Source organism: Leptinotarsa decemlineata, unplaced genomic scaffold (genome assembly GCF_025532065.1).
Source record: "Leptinotarsa decemlineata unplaced genomic scaffold, Ldec_3_MD MMD2_tig00001973_RagTag_RagTag, whole genome shotgun sequence".
In the NCBI taxonomy this organism is placed as follows: Eukaryota; Metazoa; Arthropoda; class Insecta; order Coleoptera; family Chrysomelidae; genus Leptinotarsa; species Leptinotarsa decemlineata.
The window spans coordinates 2,194,202-2,213,134 of record NW_027412572.1 but is presented as its reverse complement, the minus strand read 5'-3'; the positions used below and the strand labels follow the sequence as shown (position 1 = coordinate 2,213,134).

The 18,933-nt window shown below is 36.7% G+C and overlaps 1 protein-coding gene and 5 non-coding genes across 9 annotated transcripts in view; all 6 read right to left on the bottom strand.

The window, feature by feature from the left end:
* LOC141482807 (uncharacterized) overlaps positions 1-18,933 on the bottom strand; it is a 117,571-nt gene that overhangs the window by 29,944 nt on the left and 68,694 nt on the right. For all 4 annotated transcript variants that reach the window (XM_074176653.1, XM_074176652.1, XM_074176651.1 and 1 more), the window contains 3 exons: positions 9,464-9,727; positions 3,022-3,121; positions 2,735-2,963 (listed from right to left, as the gene is read on the bottom strand). In XM_074176653.1, the coding sequence (XP_074032754.1) occupies positions 2,735-2,963; positions 3,022-3,121; positions 9,464-9,727 (593 nt within the window). The remainder of the gene's footprint in view (positions 1-2,734; positions 2,964-3,021; positions 3,122-9,463; positions 9,728-18,933) is intronic.
* Positions 10,825-10,944, bottom strand: LOC111516705 (5S ribosomal RNA). Its single transcript, XR_002723712.2, has one exon. It is a non-coding gene; the product is annotated as a 5S ribosomal RNA (ribosomal RNA).
* LOC141482831 (5S ribosomal RNA) lies at positions 11,468-11,587 on the bottom strand. Its single transcript, XR_012465749.1, has one exon. It is a non-coding gene; the product is annotated as a 5S ribosomal RNA (ribosomal RNA).
* LOC111516982 (5S ribosomal RNA) lies at positions 16,731-16,850 on the bottom strand. The gene has a single exon (XR_002723762.1). It is a non-coding gene; the product is annotated as a 5S ribosomal RNA (ribosomal RNA).
* On the bottom strand, positions 18,041-18,160 carry LOC111516708 (5S ribosomal RNA). Its single transcript, XR_002723714.1, has one exon. It is a non-coding gene; the product is annotated as a 5S ribosomal RNA (ribosomal RNA).
* On the bottom strand, positions 18,684-18,803 carry LOC141482835 (5S ribosomal RNA). The gene has a single exon (XR_012465753.1). It is a non-coding gene; the product is annotated as a 5S ribosomal RNA (ribosomal RNA).

The following is an 18,933-nucleotide window of genomic DNA, read 5'->3' as shown; positions in this document are numbered from 1 at the left end:
GAAAAAGTTATAAAATGGGGACATTTACTCCAAAGAAAAGAAGTGTAAAAAATTCTCCGCTATCTGTTTGCGAAAAAGTTATAATTTTAAATGTATATGATTGCATAAAACACGATCACCCTAGTTTGTCTGTGCAAGAAAGTGTTGAGCGATGTGCCCGAATGACTGGAATTGGACAGTCCACGATTTTTAAATTATTGCGAGAAAGAAAGATATCAGGCCAGGTAAGTCCATGCAAGAGAAAATCAGGAAGACCAATAAAAATCTTAGATGAAGACACCAAATGTGACATTCGAAGAAAAGTTCATTCGTTTTATTTTAAAAAGGAAATACCCACTCTTGAAAAAATATTTATCGAGATAAGCCAAGATAACGATATTCCTTTGATATCCAGAAAACTTTTATGGAAAACTTCAAAAAGTATGAATTTTGCCTGGGAAAAGCACAATCGAAAGGCACTATTACTGGAAAGTGATGAAATTGTTTGCTGGAGACGAAAATATTTGACAACTATAAAGCAGTACCGCAGAGAGCAAAAGAAAATTTTTTATCTTGATGAGACGTGGATAAACGAAGGTTATATAGTCAAAAAAATGTGGCAAGATAAAAATATAACAAGTTCTCGCCAAGCTTTCATAGAAGGCCTTTCGACGGGTATTAAAGTGCCTTCGGGAAAAGGGAAGAGGCTTATAATTGCTCACATTGGAAGCGAAGACGGATTTTTAAAAGAAGGTTTGTTAAGCTTTGAGTCGTGCCGGACGGGAGATTATCATGAGGACATGAATTCGGATGTCTTCGAAGACTACTTCGGGGAAATGTTAAAATTTCTTTCAGCTGATTCGGTCGTGGTTATGGATAATGCAAGCTACCATTCAAGGCGCTTAGAGAAGGTACCAACTTCAGCTTGGAGAAAGCAAGAAATTATTAACTGGCTGTCAAATAAAGGTATTCAGTTTGAGACGAATTCAGTAAAGAAGGAACTACTAGCCATAGTAAAACAACATAAATCTCGCTTCATGAAATATGCCGTAGAAGATGTAGCAGAAAAGTATAAAGTAACTGTGCTGCGCCTACCGCCATATCATTGCGAATTAAATCCTATAGAACTTATATGGGCACAAGTTAAAGGATATGTTGCAAGGCACAATACCACATTTAAAATGAAAGATGTCAAGGTATTGTTTGATCAAGCCATTATGGAAATCACATCAGAAAACTGGCAAAAAGCAATCCAGCATGTTTTAAAAGAGGAAGATAAAATGTGGGAACTGGACAACTTGGTCGATCAGGTGGTTGACCCTATAATTATAACACCAGGGGATGATGACAGTTCTTCGGATGAAGACTATACTGATGTAGAATAATTTAATTGAATTGTAAATATACTGTAGCGGGATAAGCAATCTGGACAGAGACCAGTGTATCAGTGACAGTGACACTTTTGCTTAGGTTAGGGTTTAGAATTAAGGGTAGTCTGAATAATTATTTTCTCGGAAGGTTCTCGAAAATTGTACCTAGTAATCTCTAGAACATTCAATTAGGGTATAAATAGAGTGTTGTTAAACGTTAAGGGAAGTTCACAGTTTTAGTATTGTTCAAGTGTCAAATTGTAATAACGTATCCAGTAAAGTTCTTGTCGTTTTTGTGAATAAATTGATTTAAAGTCCCCACAAGTGTTTCAATACGTAAAGTTCGTTCGTGTGTGTTTGTGAGTATTTCCCGATTTCGGTTCGTATATATTTTATTGTTACATTTTATATTTTTTTAATAACACTGTTCTGCTGTATTAAATTTTTATTTCCTTTAATATAATTTTTATGAATGCATATTCTTTTGGCAATTATCCCACTAGCGCGCCTCTGGCTCAGTATTTATCCGTCGATAACAATGGACAAATCCCTTAAAACAGGGTGATACCTACCTGCTCTTTATGAAACGACATAATTTTGCAATGCGGACTAGGGAAGTGACAGAATTTATTGACGGATCACCCTGTAGCGCTTTTGAATACTTAATGAGATTTTATTACTCTACACTCTTTTGAAATAGACTATAGAAGAAGCGACTTTATTGAGAAAACTTGACGATTTAGGTATAGGGATATCATATATCATCTTGAAGCATTTCTCACCGTCTTTCAATTTACAGAGTAATATACAGGGGGTTTCGTTTGAAAAAATGAACTTTTGACTACTTTTATGCACAATGGAGATTATAGTAATTTAAGCACGCCCTGTATGATATGGAGTCGATTTCTTGGTGTTATTTGAATATTTCGAGTTTGTCCAAACTATCATCAAAATGTCAACTTTTGATGAATTGAGAGTACTGATGTACTTAATTTCAATTAAGGCTATGTTTTGGACCATATTTAGCACAAATTTATTTTTTATCTCGAAAACGGATAGAGATAGGTATAGGACATTATTGACAAAAAAGTATTAAAATACTAGAGCGATTCCAAAAATATATCAATATACGGGGTGTTCCATCAAAAAAAATAAAGTTGCTAGGACTTTTTGATGGAAGTGGCAACGCCGCAATGCTGAAAATATTTTAGATCGATAGAACAGGTAAGGAAATGTGGGAGGTGAAATTTTTAGAAAAATCATGCTTTGCGTTTTCCAGAAACGTCTAACCTACCATCGACCGTGAGTCACGCTGTATAAAAAATATAAAATCTCAACCATAAAGGGCATAAATATGCAAAAAATATGTAATGATGAAGCCATACGTGTCATGTAAATTGTTTCTTGTTTATCCGACAGCTTCTCTGCAATCCTACTAGCGCTCAGCACGCTCAGTAGATTGATATCATTATTTTTGTTAGGTATATTATCCATAATACAACTATCGCTTATGCTTTTTTCTGGAACTGGCGAAGTCTGGGTATGCTTACATGGACCGTTGTCCATAGTGCTAAGCCAATTGAAAGATACTCTCTTCGATTCCATTTTTTCTGCCTGTGTATAAAAAGTATATAAATACTAGTGTGTGAATTATCTTGTTCGGTATTCTTACAAAGAATGGGGTTTCTGTAAAAGATACGGCGTTTGATCTTGTGCCAGATAATGGATGGGTCGTTTTCAAGATTCCAGCATACGACTTCATCGATACACTTCTGTAAACAAATGATCTGAATTCAGTAACGATTTATTTTTCTAAGAAACATACAATGTTCAAAACAGTGTTCAACATTTTCCGAAAACCACAAAACGATGAATCCATACAAAAGGTAGAATGGCGGACCTACTACCCGTATGTCAAATCTTTTCGTAACAATGATGTCATTGAAATCAACAATAATCAATCCGATGCCTATGATGCTGTGTACGATAGCCTGCTATTCATCAGCGGAAGAGTTGAGACGACCAAAGGAGATGGTCGGGTGACCTTTGTGAACAATGCTGGTGGTTTCATGTTTCAGTCTGCTACCTATGAGCAGAATGGTGAAGAATTGGAAGCGGTTCGTGAAGTTGGAATTGTTAGTACTGTCAGAGGCTTCCTCATTAGTGTGAAGTTACCCACAACTTTTCATCCACAGTTTATGACGAAGGACAATTGAACAGGGTTTAGAATGAGATTTGCGAACAGTGTTGCCAGATCGCAAATATTAATAATTTTACCTGTATTTTGATGTTATCATTTTAAAAACACGAAATATTATTGAAACATGTCGAATAAACGAGTCAGCATCCTACATAAACTCATTATATCAGCCAACTGTCCGTATACAAGCAGTCATACCGAAAAAAATGTAAAATAAGAGTAAAATATTATTCAGGAAAAATTCATTTGTACCGAAACATGTAGCGAATGAGAACTGGAAAAATAGTTTCTCGGTAAAAATTTTATGACTTGTAAAAAGTATGTCATTTGAAATATCCTGCGTTAAACAATACCGAATGCCCAGGAAAGACTCATCCAGGAAATATCAAATTTCTCACTGATCAAAAATAGTTTGTTGACGAAAATTTCAGAATTAATTCACCGAAAGTATATCTATCGACGTGCTGAAACAGATTTGCGTACCATTCGTTTCTTGGGTGCGAAAAAAAATAGTTCCATATATTCGGAACTGAATTATTCAAAAAAAGTCAAATTTCTCACTTATCAAAAATAGTTTGTCGATGAAAATTTCAGAATATATTCTTCTAAAGTATATCTATCGACGTGCTGAAACATATTTGCGTACCATACGTTCCTTCGGTGCAAAAAAAAAAGTGTGTATATTCGGAACTGAATTACTTATGAAAGTCAAATTTCTCACTTATCAAAAATAGTTTGTCGATGAAAATTTCAGAATTAATTCAACGAAAGTATATCTATCGACGTGCTAAAATAGATTTGCGTACCATTCGTTTCTTGGGTGCGAAAAAAAATAGTTCCATATATTCGGAACTGAATAACTCAAAAAAAGTAAAATTTCCCGCTTATCAAAAATAGTTTGTCGATGAAAATTTCAGAATATATTCTTCTAAAGTATATCTATCGACGTGCTGAAACAGATTTGCGTACCATTTTTGCGTTCCTTGGGTTCGAAAAAAAAGTTCCGTATATTCGGAACTGAATTACTCATGAAAGTCAAATTTCTCACTTATCAAAAATAGTTTGTCGATGAAAATTCCAGAATATATTCTTCTTGAGTATATCTATCGACGTGCTGAAACAGATTTGTGCACCATACGTTCCTTGGGTGTGAAAAAAAATAGTTCCATATATTCGGAACTGAATTACTCAAAAAAAATCAAATTTCTCACTTATCAAAAATAGTTTGTCTAATAAAATTTCAGAATATATTCTTTGGAAGTATATTTATCGACGTGCCAAAACAGATTTGCGTACCATACGTTCTTTCAGTGCGAAAAATAAAGTTCCGTATATTTGGAACTGTATTAATTACTCGTAAAAGTCAAATTTCTCACTTATCAAAAATAGTTTGTCGATGAAAATTCCAGAATATATCCTTCTAAAGTATATCTATCGACGTGCCCAAACAGATTTGCGTACCATACGTTCCTTCGGTGCGAAAAAAATAGTTCCATATATTCGGAACTGAATAACTCAAAAAAAGTAAAATTTCTCACTTATCAAAAATAGTTTGTCGCACCCAAAGAACGTATGGTACGCAAATTATTTTCAGCACGTCGATAGATATACTTCAGAAGAATATATTCTGAAATTTTCATCGACAAACTATTTTTGATACGTGAGAAATTTTACTTTCTTTGAGTTATTCAGTTCCGAATATATGGAACTATTTTTTTTCACACCCAAGGAACGTATGGTGCACAAATCCGTTTCAGCACGTCGATAGATATACTCAAGAAGAATATATTCTGGAATTTTCATCGACAAACTATTTTTGATAAGTGAGAAATTTGACTTTCATGAGTAATTCAGTTCCGAATATACGGAACTTTTTTTTTCGAACCCAAGGAACGCAAAAATGACAAACTATTTTTGATAAGTGAGAAATTTGATTTTTTTTGAGTAATTCAGTTCCGAATATATTGGAACTATTTTTTTTTCGCACCCAAGGAACGTATGGTACGCAAAACTGTTTCAGCAAGTCGATAGATATACTTCAGAAGAATACATTCTGGAATTCTCATCGACAAACTATTTTTGATAAGTGACAAATTTGACATTTTTTGAATAATTCAGTTCCGAATATATGGAACTATTTTTTTTCGCACCCAAGAAACGAATGGTACGCAAATCTGTTTTAGCACGTCGATAGATATACTTTCGTTGAATTAATTCTGAAATTTTCGTCAACAAACTATTTTTGATCAGTGAGAAATTTGATATTTCGTGGATGAGTCTTTCCTGGGCATTCGGTATTGTTTAACGCAGGATATTTCAAATGACATACTTTTTACAAGTCATAAAATTTTTACCGAGAAACTATTTTTCCAGTTCTCATTCGCTACATGTTTCGGTACAAATGAATTTTTCCTGAATAATAGTTTACTCTTATTTTACATTTTTTTCGGTATGACTGCTTGTATACGGACAGTTGGCTGATATAATGAGTTCATGTAGAATGCCGACTCATTTATTCGACATGTTTCAATAATATATCATGTTTTTAAAATGATAACATCAAAATACAGGTAAAATTATTAATATTTGCAATCTGGCAACACTGTTCGCAAATCTCATTCTAAACCCTGTTCGATTGTCCTTCGTCATAAACTGTAGATGAAAAGTTGTGGGTAACTTCACACTAATGGCTTCCTCACCTACACCGAAGAAGATATCAAGCACTTGGCTATCTCAGGATAGACATCCCAAAAGCCTCGGCATCGTTCAAACTGCATCTTTAACGTTCAACATACTCGTACCCATTAAACATTTCCTGAATATTTTCAATGATTATCAGTGTGTTGTTACGGTAAACACACCATCCGATTAGTACGAGCTGGAGATGATAGCAACTGTTTCAAAATAGATGAGACTTCTGATACGCCGAAGACGAAAGTTAAGCTGAACATTGAAAATATTGAACTCAAAGTTAAACTTTTGAAAGCTATCCAAGCTGACACTCCTATTCTCATACCGTTCAGAAAATGGAGACTCCATATACTACCTGCTCGCACACCAGGTGCCAAAAATGAAATATGGGCCGTCAAGACTTCCTCGTTTCTCGAAAGCCCTCGCTATGTGATTGTATGTTTCCAAAAAGATCGTGATTACACCAAAGCCAACAATGATCCAACAATATTCGACCATTTAAATATCACCAATATAACGTTGACTCTAAACGGTGAGAATTACCAAAAAGAAAATATGCATCTGAATTTTGCGAAAATGATTTTTTTGCAAGCTTATTTCAACTACGCTCAATTCGGCCTTAGCTACAAAATGACTAATCAACATAATTCTCTTATCAATACCGCCGACTCCACACAAAAATCTCTCTTTGCATCTCTCTCTCTCTTTGCCTATTGCATCATTGTGCACGACACTGTCATTGAACACCTCCCACTCAGCGAAATTGTTGAAAAGTGAAATTAATTCAAAGTTTTTTCATCAGTTGAAAGTTGCACGTCGTGAGTACGAACAGAGCATATATATATATATATATATATATATATATATATATATATATATATATATATATATATATATATATATATATATATATATATAGCACACCAGGTGCCAAAAATGAAATATGGGCCGTCAAGACTTCCTCGTTTCTCGAAAGCCCTTGCTATGTGATTGTATGTTTCCAAAAAGATCGTGATTACACCAAAGCCAACAATGATCCAACAATATTCGACCATTTAAATATCACCAATATAACGTTAACTCTAAACGGTGAAAATTACCAAAAACAAAATATGCATCTGAATTTTGCGAAAATGAATTTTTTGCAAGCTTATTTCAACTACGCTCAATTCGGCCTTAGCTACAAAATGACTAATCAACATAATCCTCTTATCAATACCGCCGACTCCACACAAAAATCTCTCTTTGTCATAGATTGTTCCAGAAGGGACGAGAGCATCAAAAGTTCCAGTGTTGATGTGAAGCTTGAAATCGAAACATCTGAAGGATTTCTCCAAAATACACGAGCCTATTGCATCATTGTGCACGACACTGTCATTGAATACCTCCCACTCTGCGAAATTGTTGAAAAGTGAAATTAATTCAAAGTTTTTTCATCAGTTGAAAGTTGCACGTCGTGAGTACGAACAGAGCCTATATATATATATATATATATATATATATATATATATATAGGGCTAAAATTCGTTTCTGGAGATCGATTTCTGCTCGAAATTCAAAAAAGCGCTTAAGGACTTTTCCGCAACTGAGCCAGCGTACGGCAGTATGATATGGTAAATCATTTTCTCCAATCTGTTGAATAAACTCGCGGAATTGTCGGTGATTCAGCCCAGTGGATCTGATGAAGTTAACAACTGATATGGCTGGTTTTAGAACTTCAGACATATCCAAACATTTTCCGCACAAGGACTGTTGATGAATTATACAATGTGAGACTAATGGTTTTGAACCACCATCATTTTCTACAGCCTTTGACACAAGTGCAACCACTCCTTTATTTTTACCATACATATTTTTGCCTCCATCAGTTGTTATGGATTTCAAATTTTTCATCGAAGGTTCCTTTTATCAATGGCATTTTCAACTCCCTTAAAAATATCTGTCCCAGTTGTCGTGCCGTGAATACTATCAATATCAAGAAGTTCTTCATATACTTCATAGCTTTTATCTACTCCGCGAATAAAAATCAACACCTGAGCAGTATCTGACAGATTCGTTGACTCATCCAATGCTAGAGAAAACCACTCATGATGCCCATCTTTGTCAGACAGTTAAGATGATATATTTTCTGCGATATCTTGCACCCTCCGAGCCACGGTGTTTGCTGACAAACTGACACTTTTGAATAAATTTACCTTTTCGGGGCATATTTTTTCGGCTACTGCAATCAAGCATTCTTTTATCATTTCTCCATCGGTGAATGGTTTGCCACGTTTTCCGATTTCAAGAGCCACACGAAAGCTGGCGCGAGTTGCAGACTCTTGTTCAGTATTCGCTTTGGTAAACAAAGATTGCTGCGATTTGAGTCCGCGTTTCAAAGCTTCAAATTTTTCCTTCCGCAAACTTTCTGTATACTTGGAGTAACTTTGAAGATGTTTCGATTCATAGTGTCGTTTATTGTTATAGTCTTTGAGAACAGCTATGGTTTCATGCTATGCTATGGTTTCATTTAACATAACGCCTTATTACTGGACTCAATCACAAAATACTGAAAGTTCCATTTTTCTTGGAACGTTCTGCATTCACTGTCGATTTTCCGCTTCTTTTCCATACTAAAAAATCACACATAAAAACAATAAGTCAAATCAAAATACTTTTATTGACTGGTGTTACTTTATTTCACAATAGACAGTTTCGCTTCCTTCGCCTTTCCTGCGCAGACTAACTCGCAGTTGCGCCGCTAGCCTTTTTATATGCAATTATTACGCCATCTCGAGGTGATCGGAATACACTAGCTAGAACCAGAACTTTCTCGAACCAACGCGGTAATTTCAAATCTTTAATTACGCCTAATGCCACCTAGCGGGTAGCTGAAAAAGATATTACATAGTAACACTACTCGCCACTAGATGTCACGCACTTTGCGACTATCCTAGTCTAGAAATAAAGTCAAGGGCAGAAATTGGCCCTTGAAACAAACTGAAAAAATCATTATGACCCGAAGGCTTCAAAGTTTGGAGACCCCTGTTCTATACTAATAAGCATCCAACTAAACTATCAGCCGATAAAAAGTATGTAGTGTAGTGTAGTGTAGTGTAGTGTAGTGTAGTGTAGTGTAGTGTAGTGTAGTGTAGTGTAGTGTAGTGTAGTGTAGTGTAGTGTAGTGTAGTGTTAGTGTAAGACTAATTTGACGATAGAATTTCAATAGTCAACAATGACTTACTTATCTCTGGGCTCATCTTGCATACAGGGAACAAACTGATCTGATATTATTGATGAGGTATCGTTGATGTGAATGAAATCATTTTCTTTCTCATTCTGGGAAGGGGATCCTTCTGTAGAAGTAGTGGGAATAGAATCCTCACTACTTTCTATCAATTCCAGAACTTCATCGGAATCAATGGTGAAAGTCTCAGGTTCACTGTCTTTTTGCAAAAAACTTTTCACACAATTCGGACATCTTTTGATTCGAGTTTCTGTAGAATATCTGAAAAAATGAAAATGTTGATTCAACTGTTCAAAATGATGTGAAATAGACAATGAAAATTTAATTTTTCTGATTGATTCGGTCGTTACTTGATGAAGATCCATAATAGTAATTCCACAAACTACATCTAATGTTGTGTAGTTTGTGTTTTAGTTTCAAGCAACTTAAACAAAAAAATTTTAATCAAATATTGGACTCTGTACCTTACATGGTGACATGTTCACCATATAGTATACAGCATACGAATTCCATGCAAGCATTTTTTATACGTTGTAACTTCTGCTTGTTATTTTGCGGCAAAAAATTGTAATACACCGAACTAACGATTTGATTTTCACGAACGTTATTTTCAAAAATATATCACATGTAGCTTTTTCGTAGTGGAAGACATACTGAAAGTTAATTCTATTAAACATGGTGTCAATTTGTCAGTAAAAAATGTGGTGAATCGAAAAAACAGGTCAATTTTATTGTCAGGGGAGATACTTTCAAGGACTATTTGCAGCCCTCGTGGTACAAAAGTTTTTGCCCAAACGACGTGCTTTTGAAGATATGATGGGAGTTTCAACCTCTTAAAAGTTCTAGAACAGTGCAGTGGACTCGAGAGTATTCAAAACCATTCCAGAACGTTCCAGTTCCTTCATCTCTATAAGTTGGAAGGTTCACCCTCTAGACAGTTCTAGATTAGTACAGAATATTTGAATGTGTTTAGGAATATTCAACAACAAATCATGTTCAAAATGGCGCAGAATCGTAAACAAAGTAAAGATACTACTCCCCGATATCCATGTAAAAGGTGTCAAAAAGTAGCATAAAGTGGTTATAAGTGTATAAAGTGTAATATACTATCTCATAGTGGTTGTGTTAAACAGCTGAAAAACATTAGATTCATCAACGATAAATCAATTATTTGTTGTGGAATTCCGAACGATGAGGATTATGACCAGGCATTCGGTAGTTCAACTGACCTAACACTAGATGGACCAAGTAAAAGTGAGTCTATAGAAATTGAGTACCCCTCCTACCTTACTTAATTTTCATGAACTTATTTTTCCTGTACTGGGTGGAAAGGGAGATACTTTGAGATAATAAAAAAGAAACAACGACACGCGGTGTTCCCAAGCGGTCACCCATCCAAGTACTAACCGCGCCCGACGTTGCTTGGCTTCAGTGATCGGACGAGAACTGGCATTTTTCAACGTGGTATGGCCGTTGCATGTGAAAATTACATTCTTCAACGCATATAAAACAGCACTACAGAAAAGGAGGGGCTTTTAGGAGAAGCTTTTTTAGTTTGAAAGACGTATTAGTACTTCAATTTCCAATGTTATTTACATTTGGCAATGAACTGATATTAGGTGAAAAATTGTTCACACTATGTTCCAAAGATAAGGTAAATATCCAAATGAAATACGAGTGATAGATTTCGATTCTTGCGCCATCTATCAACATGTGTACAAAGTTGGGCCAAACTCATTTTTCACATCGAGAGTTTTCGACAAAACTATGGCGAATCTGTTTAAACACCAGGGCAAAGAATATAAATCTCATATAAGATCATAGTAAGATTTCAGTGTATCATAAAATTTATAGTTGTGACGATAATTTTGGCTAATGTGCTAGGTGAAAAACAGAATCAAAATTATCCTTTACATCAGTTTTCAAAATCGACTAAGGAAGTGGTTTGCTGTTGCCGTTCCAAAAATTCAAAGTCAAAAAATATATTCAGAAATAAAAAAAAAACAACGACACGCGGTGTTCCCAAGCGGTCACCCATCCAAGTACTAACCGCGCCCGACGTTGCTTGGCTTCAGTGATCGGACGAGAACTGGCATTTTTCAACGTGGTATGGCCGTTGCATGTGAATTTTATACTCTTCACCGAATATAAACAAACGGTTCAGAAAGAGAGGGGTTTTTAGGAGAAGCCTTTTTAGTTTGAAAGACTCATTAGGATAAATAAACATTTTGAGGGCACCCAGCGATTTTGAAAAAAAATTTTGAGTGTACTTACGTATTTTGATGCGTAGATTACGAATCCGAAATAGTCCCAGAGCTGGCTACATAAAACAGGATCGATAAGGTACACGACGTTTGAGTTTGGAAACGGGGGGCCCGTAATTAGTATATCACCAAACGGCATTTCTGGCACTTTGTACAGGTCGGATATGAAAATGCCAGCCGGTTTTCCCGGGCGAAAAAATGGGCTGGAAAACCTCATATGGTACACGAGTGAAAACTCTTGGATCGTGGGGTCCGAACTTCAAATAAGAACGCTGTAATAACGCCAGAAGTTTTGGAGGTCGGAAAAGCCTCGCCAGAAGTGACCGAAAGTGCCGGAAAATTCGTCCGAAAAACCCGATATGGTACACGAGTGAAACCTTATGGAACGTGAGGCCGGACTCTCAACTAGTAGCGGTGTACTAGCGCCAGAAGTTTTGCAGGTCGGGAAACCCTCGCCAGAAGCGACCGAAAGTGCCGGAAAATTCATTCGAAAAACCTCATGTGATACACGCGTCAAACTTTTTTACTTGACTTTTGGGGTCTTAACTAAGAGTGGTGCAATAACGCCAGAAGTTTAGCAGGTCGGAAAACCTCCGAAAAAAATAAGGAAAATCGACGTAATTGTGAAAATGAAAATTTTTCGCTTTCGGCTCAAATGAACATTATTTTTGTTGGCTTCATTGAAACTATCTGTTTGCGCTACCCAAAATTAAAAAAAAATCATCAGAAAACGATGAAAACTCGCATACACGGTATGCAATCTTCTTCCTGTCGATGAATCCGATGCATCAAATAAAAATAAGGCTATAATCAAATGTGACGATACTGATATATTTATAAATTAAAACAAGAAATCAAAATTTCTTTATTATTTGGTGTTTCCGACAATATGAGACTCATTGACGTGACTAGCGTACATGATGAATTAGGAATTCAATTATGCAAGGCACTTCCGGCTTTTCACGCTTTTACGGAGTGCGATTATAACCCGTCTTTCTTTAGGAAGGCCAAGAAAAGACCGTATAATCTATTGTGTAAATCGAGCGCATTTCAGGTCGCATTTGTTAATATGACTGACAAGAATATGGATATTGACAGTGTTTTTTCTGTAATCGGAAATTTTGTATGTCGCATGTACTCCCAAGCTAAAAGCATAGTTACAGTTAATGCAGCTCGAAATGCATTATTTATGGCCAAATTTGATTTTAAAAATACCGACGAATGTTTTGAAAAATTAAGTTCCAAAAGCATTGATTCCACAATGATGCCACTTTGCCAAAGAGAACTGTATCAACATTTCTTGCGAACTCATTATATAGCTTCGGTATGGGGAAACGCGGAACAGGTAATTCCGACAGAACTGACACCTCAAGAATGTGGCTGGAAAAAGGAGAATTCTACCTACGAGTTCCATTGGTTTGATGGTGACCAGTGGCCAGCGACTATTAAGGATGTTATCCTAAATGAAGTCGCAGAAAATGAGGGTACACGATTTCATTTTGTATTTTGATTTATCGATTAACGACAGATTTATCAATTTATTTATTGGTGTTTTCTAGATGAGCCACCTGTATGTGAAGATGAGGAGATGATTAGCGAAAATAATCAATTACGCGAAGAGAGCGATACTGACGAAAGCGATGATGATTTGGAAGACGAGGGGGATGATTACGATAATTGAATGAAAAATTATATCTAATTATGAGTGTTAAATCTACAGTTTCAGAGATCATTTCTTTTTGGTGCTGTAAAACTCTATAATTCATTGCCTGAGCAATTGAAGAGATTCAATATCAGGAAATTCAAATACAAATATAAAAATTATATCTATGATAGTCAGTAATGTCAACTTTTACTTTTTAGACAACAGATCAATTCAATTAAATTATTTATCAACTATCTTTAGAAGGTAATCACAAATTATTATTTTATTTACGGTTATCATTTCGTGGTACCATCACTGTTAATTGCTTTTATTTTTGTATGTTTGCGTGCATTATGGAGTGGTGCTTGTTGGTTGAGTTAGAGTAGCTTTGAGCTAGACTTCGCCAAGGAGTACCAGAATCTCCTGTAAACTATTTTCATTTTCAAATATATCTTTGTATTGTTTTTTTTTGTATTATCAATAAAGCCGATTTTTTTTTTTTTTTTTTTTTTTTTTTTTTTTTTTTTTTTTTTTTTTTTTTTTTACCGTAGTGTGCGCTGGTCAGGCCCTATCCCCCGAAGCCCCGACACATTCGAGAGGGCGCGCCAGCATAATCAACCAATGACCACTCCCCACACCGTGGGGTAAGTGATCATTGGGTCCGAGAATCATGTGCCCTGAGCAAACGCAGTGAGCCAAGAATGACAGCCTTCTGCATCTGTGCGGCTAAGATTTCTGCCTTAGTGCGGCAAGCCGGTATGATTTTTAGATTCGAGAGTAGAGAAGACATCATTCCACCAAGGACTCCAACAATCAGAACGACCATCTTGACAGAGTGATCTGGATAGAGTCTGCGGAGTTCGAAGAGAAAATCTCGATATTTTATCCGTTTTTCCTCCTCTTTTCTGACGACATTCGTCTCGCCAGGAGCTGAAAACTCCACGACAAATATCGTTTTGGTCTGGTGGTCGAGAAGGACTACATCAGGCTTATTAGCTTGTATGAGCCTGAGGGTGGGGAACGAATAGTTCCAATAAATTCGGCACTTCTCGTTCCCCACAACGGATTGTGCCATAAGCAGGGATGGCCACTAACACCCTTGGTTATGGTGAGTTGCGACACCACTTACCCGAGCAACTGGTGCAAAACCGGACCGGCAGCCCAGGCGCACCCGGGAAGGAGAACTCTATTCTCCCTCCGGTGCCGGCCGTGGGTCCACAGGGCTAACCACCCGGTGGACCCAACACTTGGTTCCCAATAATCAAGGAAGGGGCCCCCACAATCGACCCGCTCGGAGGGGTCAGAGGCAAGGTGGTGGGGCCCAAAACGATGATTTGCCTACTGATGACAACCCTGGCAATGAAAACGGACGTTTTGAGTGGACGCATGAGCTAAGAGATAGCCTTATGCATTGCTACGAGAGTAGTGAGCCCGCGCGAAGAGGGTACATGGCGAGATTGCATGCTCTGTGGTGTGAAACACATCCGGAGCATGCCGCCTTTTCCGCCCAAAACCTTAGGGATTACGTATCCTATCTTCGGCGGCAGGGCTATATAGCTCCTTCCCAGCCTGCTAACGAAGTGGTGGAAGTGGCAGTTCTACCACCCGTTGGCACGGCTGGAGAGGAGACTCGCACCATACCACCAATGGAAACGACAATCAGAACACGCAGGGCGCTCCACAGGATTAAGCCGATTTATTGATATTATTATTATTATTATTATTATTCACAATTTCTATATTAATAAATCTTCTTTAATTATATATATTGTTTATACAGCTCAAATCGAATCCTTTTATTATTATATTGCATGCAAAAAAAGTCGGAATGAATTAAAAATGAAATGGGCGCGTTAAATGAGCGAACGCATTTCTGAGAAGCGAGCATCATCTTACCCCAACGTTCTTCTAAGTTTCATGGGGCACCATGAGCCGATAAACATTACTGAATTACTTTTCGCAAAGGTACTACTGTTCCCAGACATTTTAAAAAAAAGTTCATGAAAATCGGTTAACAATTAGCGCTGTAAATAAATTTACAAAAAAAAAATTAGAAGCCCATTTTCGCGGCGGCGGAGTTGGCGGTGGCGGCGCGAACCGGCCGAAAATGAGTAAGCGGCAGAAATCACGCGCGCGAAAAAAAAAGATTGTATTTCAGCGAGTTTTCATCGTTTTCTAATGATTTTTTTTTATTTTGGGTAGCGCAAACAGATAGTTTCAATGAAGCCAACAAAAATAATGTTCATTTAAGCCGAAAGCCCAAAAATTTTCATTTTCACAAGTACGTCGATTTTCCTTATTTTTTTCGGAGGTTTCCCGACCTGCAAAACTTCTGGCGCTATTACACCGCTACTAGTTGAGAGTCCGGCCTCACGTTCCATAAGGTTTCACTCGTGTACCATATCGGGTTTTTCGGACGAATTTTCCGGCACTTTCGGTCACTTCTGGCGAGGCTTTTCCGACCTCCAAAACTTCTGGCGTTATTACAGCGTTCTTATTTGAAGTTCGGACCCCACGATCCAAGAGTTTTCACTCGTGTAGGTACCATATGAGGTTTTCCAGCCCATTTTTTCGCCCGGGAAAACCGGCTGGCATTTTCATATCCGACCTGTACAAAGTGCCAGAAATGCCGTTTGGTGATATACTAATTACGTGCCCCCCGTTTCCAAGCTCAAACGTCGTGTACCTTATCGATCCTGTTTTATGTAGCCAGCTCCCCGACTAAAAGTTACGGCCCTTCAAAGTTCAGAAACTTTTCAGCCTTCTTTTTCACAAGATAAACTATTTAAAAGCACAAGCATTTACCTATTCACTAGGCCGCCTTCTCCCCTTGTTCCTCCTCATTTGACACTTTTCAATTCAACAATCAACATTTTTCTTATGAAAAACAATTTAAAAACGAATGCTTGCATCAGTCGTACCAACTATACCATTAACCTTAAAAACGTAAAATACAGAGATAAATAACCAAAAATCAGCTCCGTTCTTTTTTTAACATTTTTATTGGAAAAATGTTAATTGTTGAAGCGAGTGATAGATTTCGATTCTTGCGCCATCTATCAACATGTGTACAAAGTTGGGCCAAACTCAATTTTCACAACGAGAGTTTTCGACAAAACAATGGCGAATCTGTTCAAACATAAGGGCAAAGAATATAAATCTCATATAAACTCATAAGTAAGATTTCAGTGTATCATAAAATTTATAGTTGTGACAATAATTTTGGCTAATGTGCTAAGTGAAAAACAGAATCAAGATTATCCTTTACCTCGGTTTTCAAAATCGACTAAGGAAATGGTTTGATATTGTTGTTCCAAAAATTCTAATTCAAAAAATATACTCAGAAATAAAAAAAAAACAACGACACGCGGTGTTCCCAAGCGGTCACCCATCCAAGTACTAACCGCGCCCGACGTTGCTTGGCTTCAGTGATCGGACGAGAACTGGCATTTTTCAACGTGGTATGGCCGTTGCATGTGAATAACAAATTCTTCAGCAAATATAAATGAACGGTTCAGAAAGAGAGGGGTTTTTAGGAGAAGCTTTTTTAGTTTGAAAGACTCATTAGGATAAATATTCGTTTTGAGGGCACCCAGCGATTTTTGATGCGTAGATTACGAACCAGGATAAAAAGCGGCGCTCTTCCTCATTTACAAAGTTACAGTCCTTCAAAGTTCAGAAAAGGGCAACTTTTCAGCCTTTTTTTTCACAAGATAAACTATTTAAAAACACAAGCATTTACCTATTCACTAGGCCACCTTCACCACTTGTTCCTCCTTAATTGACACTTTTCAATTCAACAATAAACATTTTATAAAAAACTTAATTTAAAAACGAATGCTTGCATCAGTCGTACCAACTATGCCATTAGAGATAAATAACCAAAAATCAGCTCCGTATATTTTTTAACATTTTGATGGAAAAATGTTGATTGTTGAAGTGAAACGTGTCAAGGAAGGAGAAGTAAGGTGGAAAGGTGACCTAGTGAATAAATGCTTGTGTTTTTAAATAGTTTATCTTGTGAGAAAGAAGGCTGAAAAGTTGCCCTTTTCTGAACTTTGAAGGGCTGTAACTTTGTAAATAAGGAAGAGCGCCGCTTTTTTCTTTCGGATTCGTGATCTACTCATCAAAATACGTAAGTACCTAAACTCGAATTTTTTTTCAAAATCGCCGGGTGTCCTCAAAACGAATATTTACCCTCATTAGTAGTACTTCAATTTCCAACGTTTGGAATTTGGCAAAGAATTGATAGATATTAAATAAAAGATTTTTCACACTTTGGTCCATACATTAAAGATCTAAATGAAATACGAGTGCGAGATTTCGATTCGTGCGCCATCTATCGACATGTGTACAATACAAAGTCGGGCCAAACTCATTTTTCACATCGGGAGTTTTCGTCAAAACAATGGCGAATCTGTTTGAATACCAGTGCAACAAATACAAATCTCATATAAGCTAATGACTACGATTTTACTGCTGTTTGAAAACTTCTAGTTCAAAATTATATAGGTACTTTGGAAGCCGAATCAAATGAAAACAAAGATGCAAGGTGAACTCCTTTTTTCTCTACTGGCTGAAAAAGGAACTAGATTCTGAAAGTAAAATAAGATCAGTTGTTATAAGGATGGAAATCTGAAGAAAATTCACTTTGAAATAAAAAAAAAACAACGACACGCGGTGTTCCCAAGCGGTCACCCATCCAAGTACTAACCGCGCCCGACGTTGCTTGGCTTCAGTGATCGGACGAGAACTGGCATTTTTCAACGTGGTATGGCCGTTGCATGTGAAAGTCACATTCTTCAACGAATATAAAGCAGCACTACAGAAAAGGAAGGGCTTTTAGGAGAAGCTTTTTTTAGTTTGAAGGACTCATTAGTACTTCAATTTTCAATGTTATTTACATTTGTTAATGAATATATATTAAGTGAAAAATTGTTCACACTTTGATCCAAAGATTAGGTGAATATCTAAATAAAATACGAGTGATGGATTTCGATTCTTGCGCCATCTATCAACATGTGTACAAAGTTGGGCCAAACTCATTTTTCACATCGAGAGTTTTCGACAAAACAATGGCGAATCTGTTTAAACACCAGGGCAAAGAATATAAATCTCATATAAGATCATAAGTGAGATTTCAGTGTATCATGAAATTTATAGTTGTGACAATAATTTTGGCTAATGTGCTAAGTGAAAAACAGAATCAAAATTATCCTTTACATCGGTTTTCAAAATCGACTAAGGAAGTGGTTTGATATTGTTGTTCCAAAAATTCTAATTCAAAAATATATTTTCAGAAATGAAAAAACAACGACACGCGGTGTTCCCAAGTGGTCACCCATCCAAGTACTAACCGCGCCCGACGTTGCTTGGCTTCAGTGATCGGACGAGAACTGGCATTTTTCAACGTGGTATGGCCGTTGCATGTGAGTTCTACATTCTTCATCGAATATAAATCAGCAGTACAGAAAATGAAAGGCTTTCAGGAAGAAGCTTTATTTAGTTTTAAAGACTCATTAGTACTTCAATTTTCAATGAAGATTTTTCCCACTTTG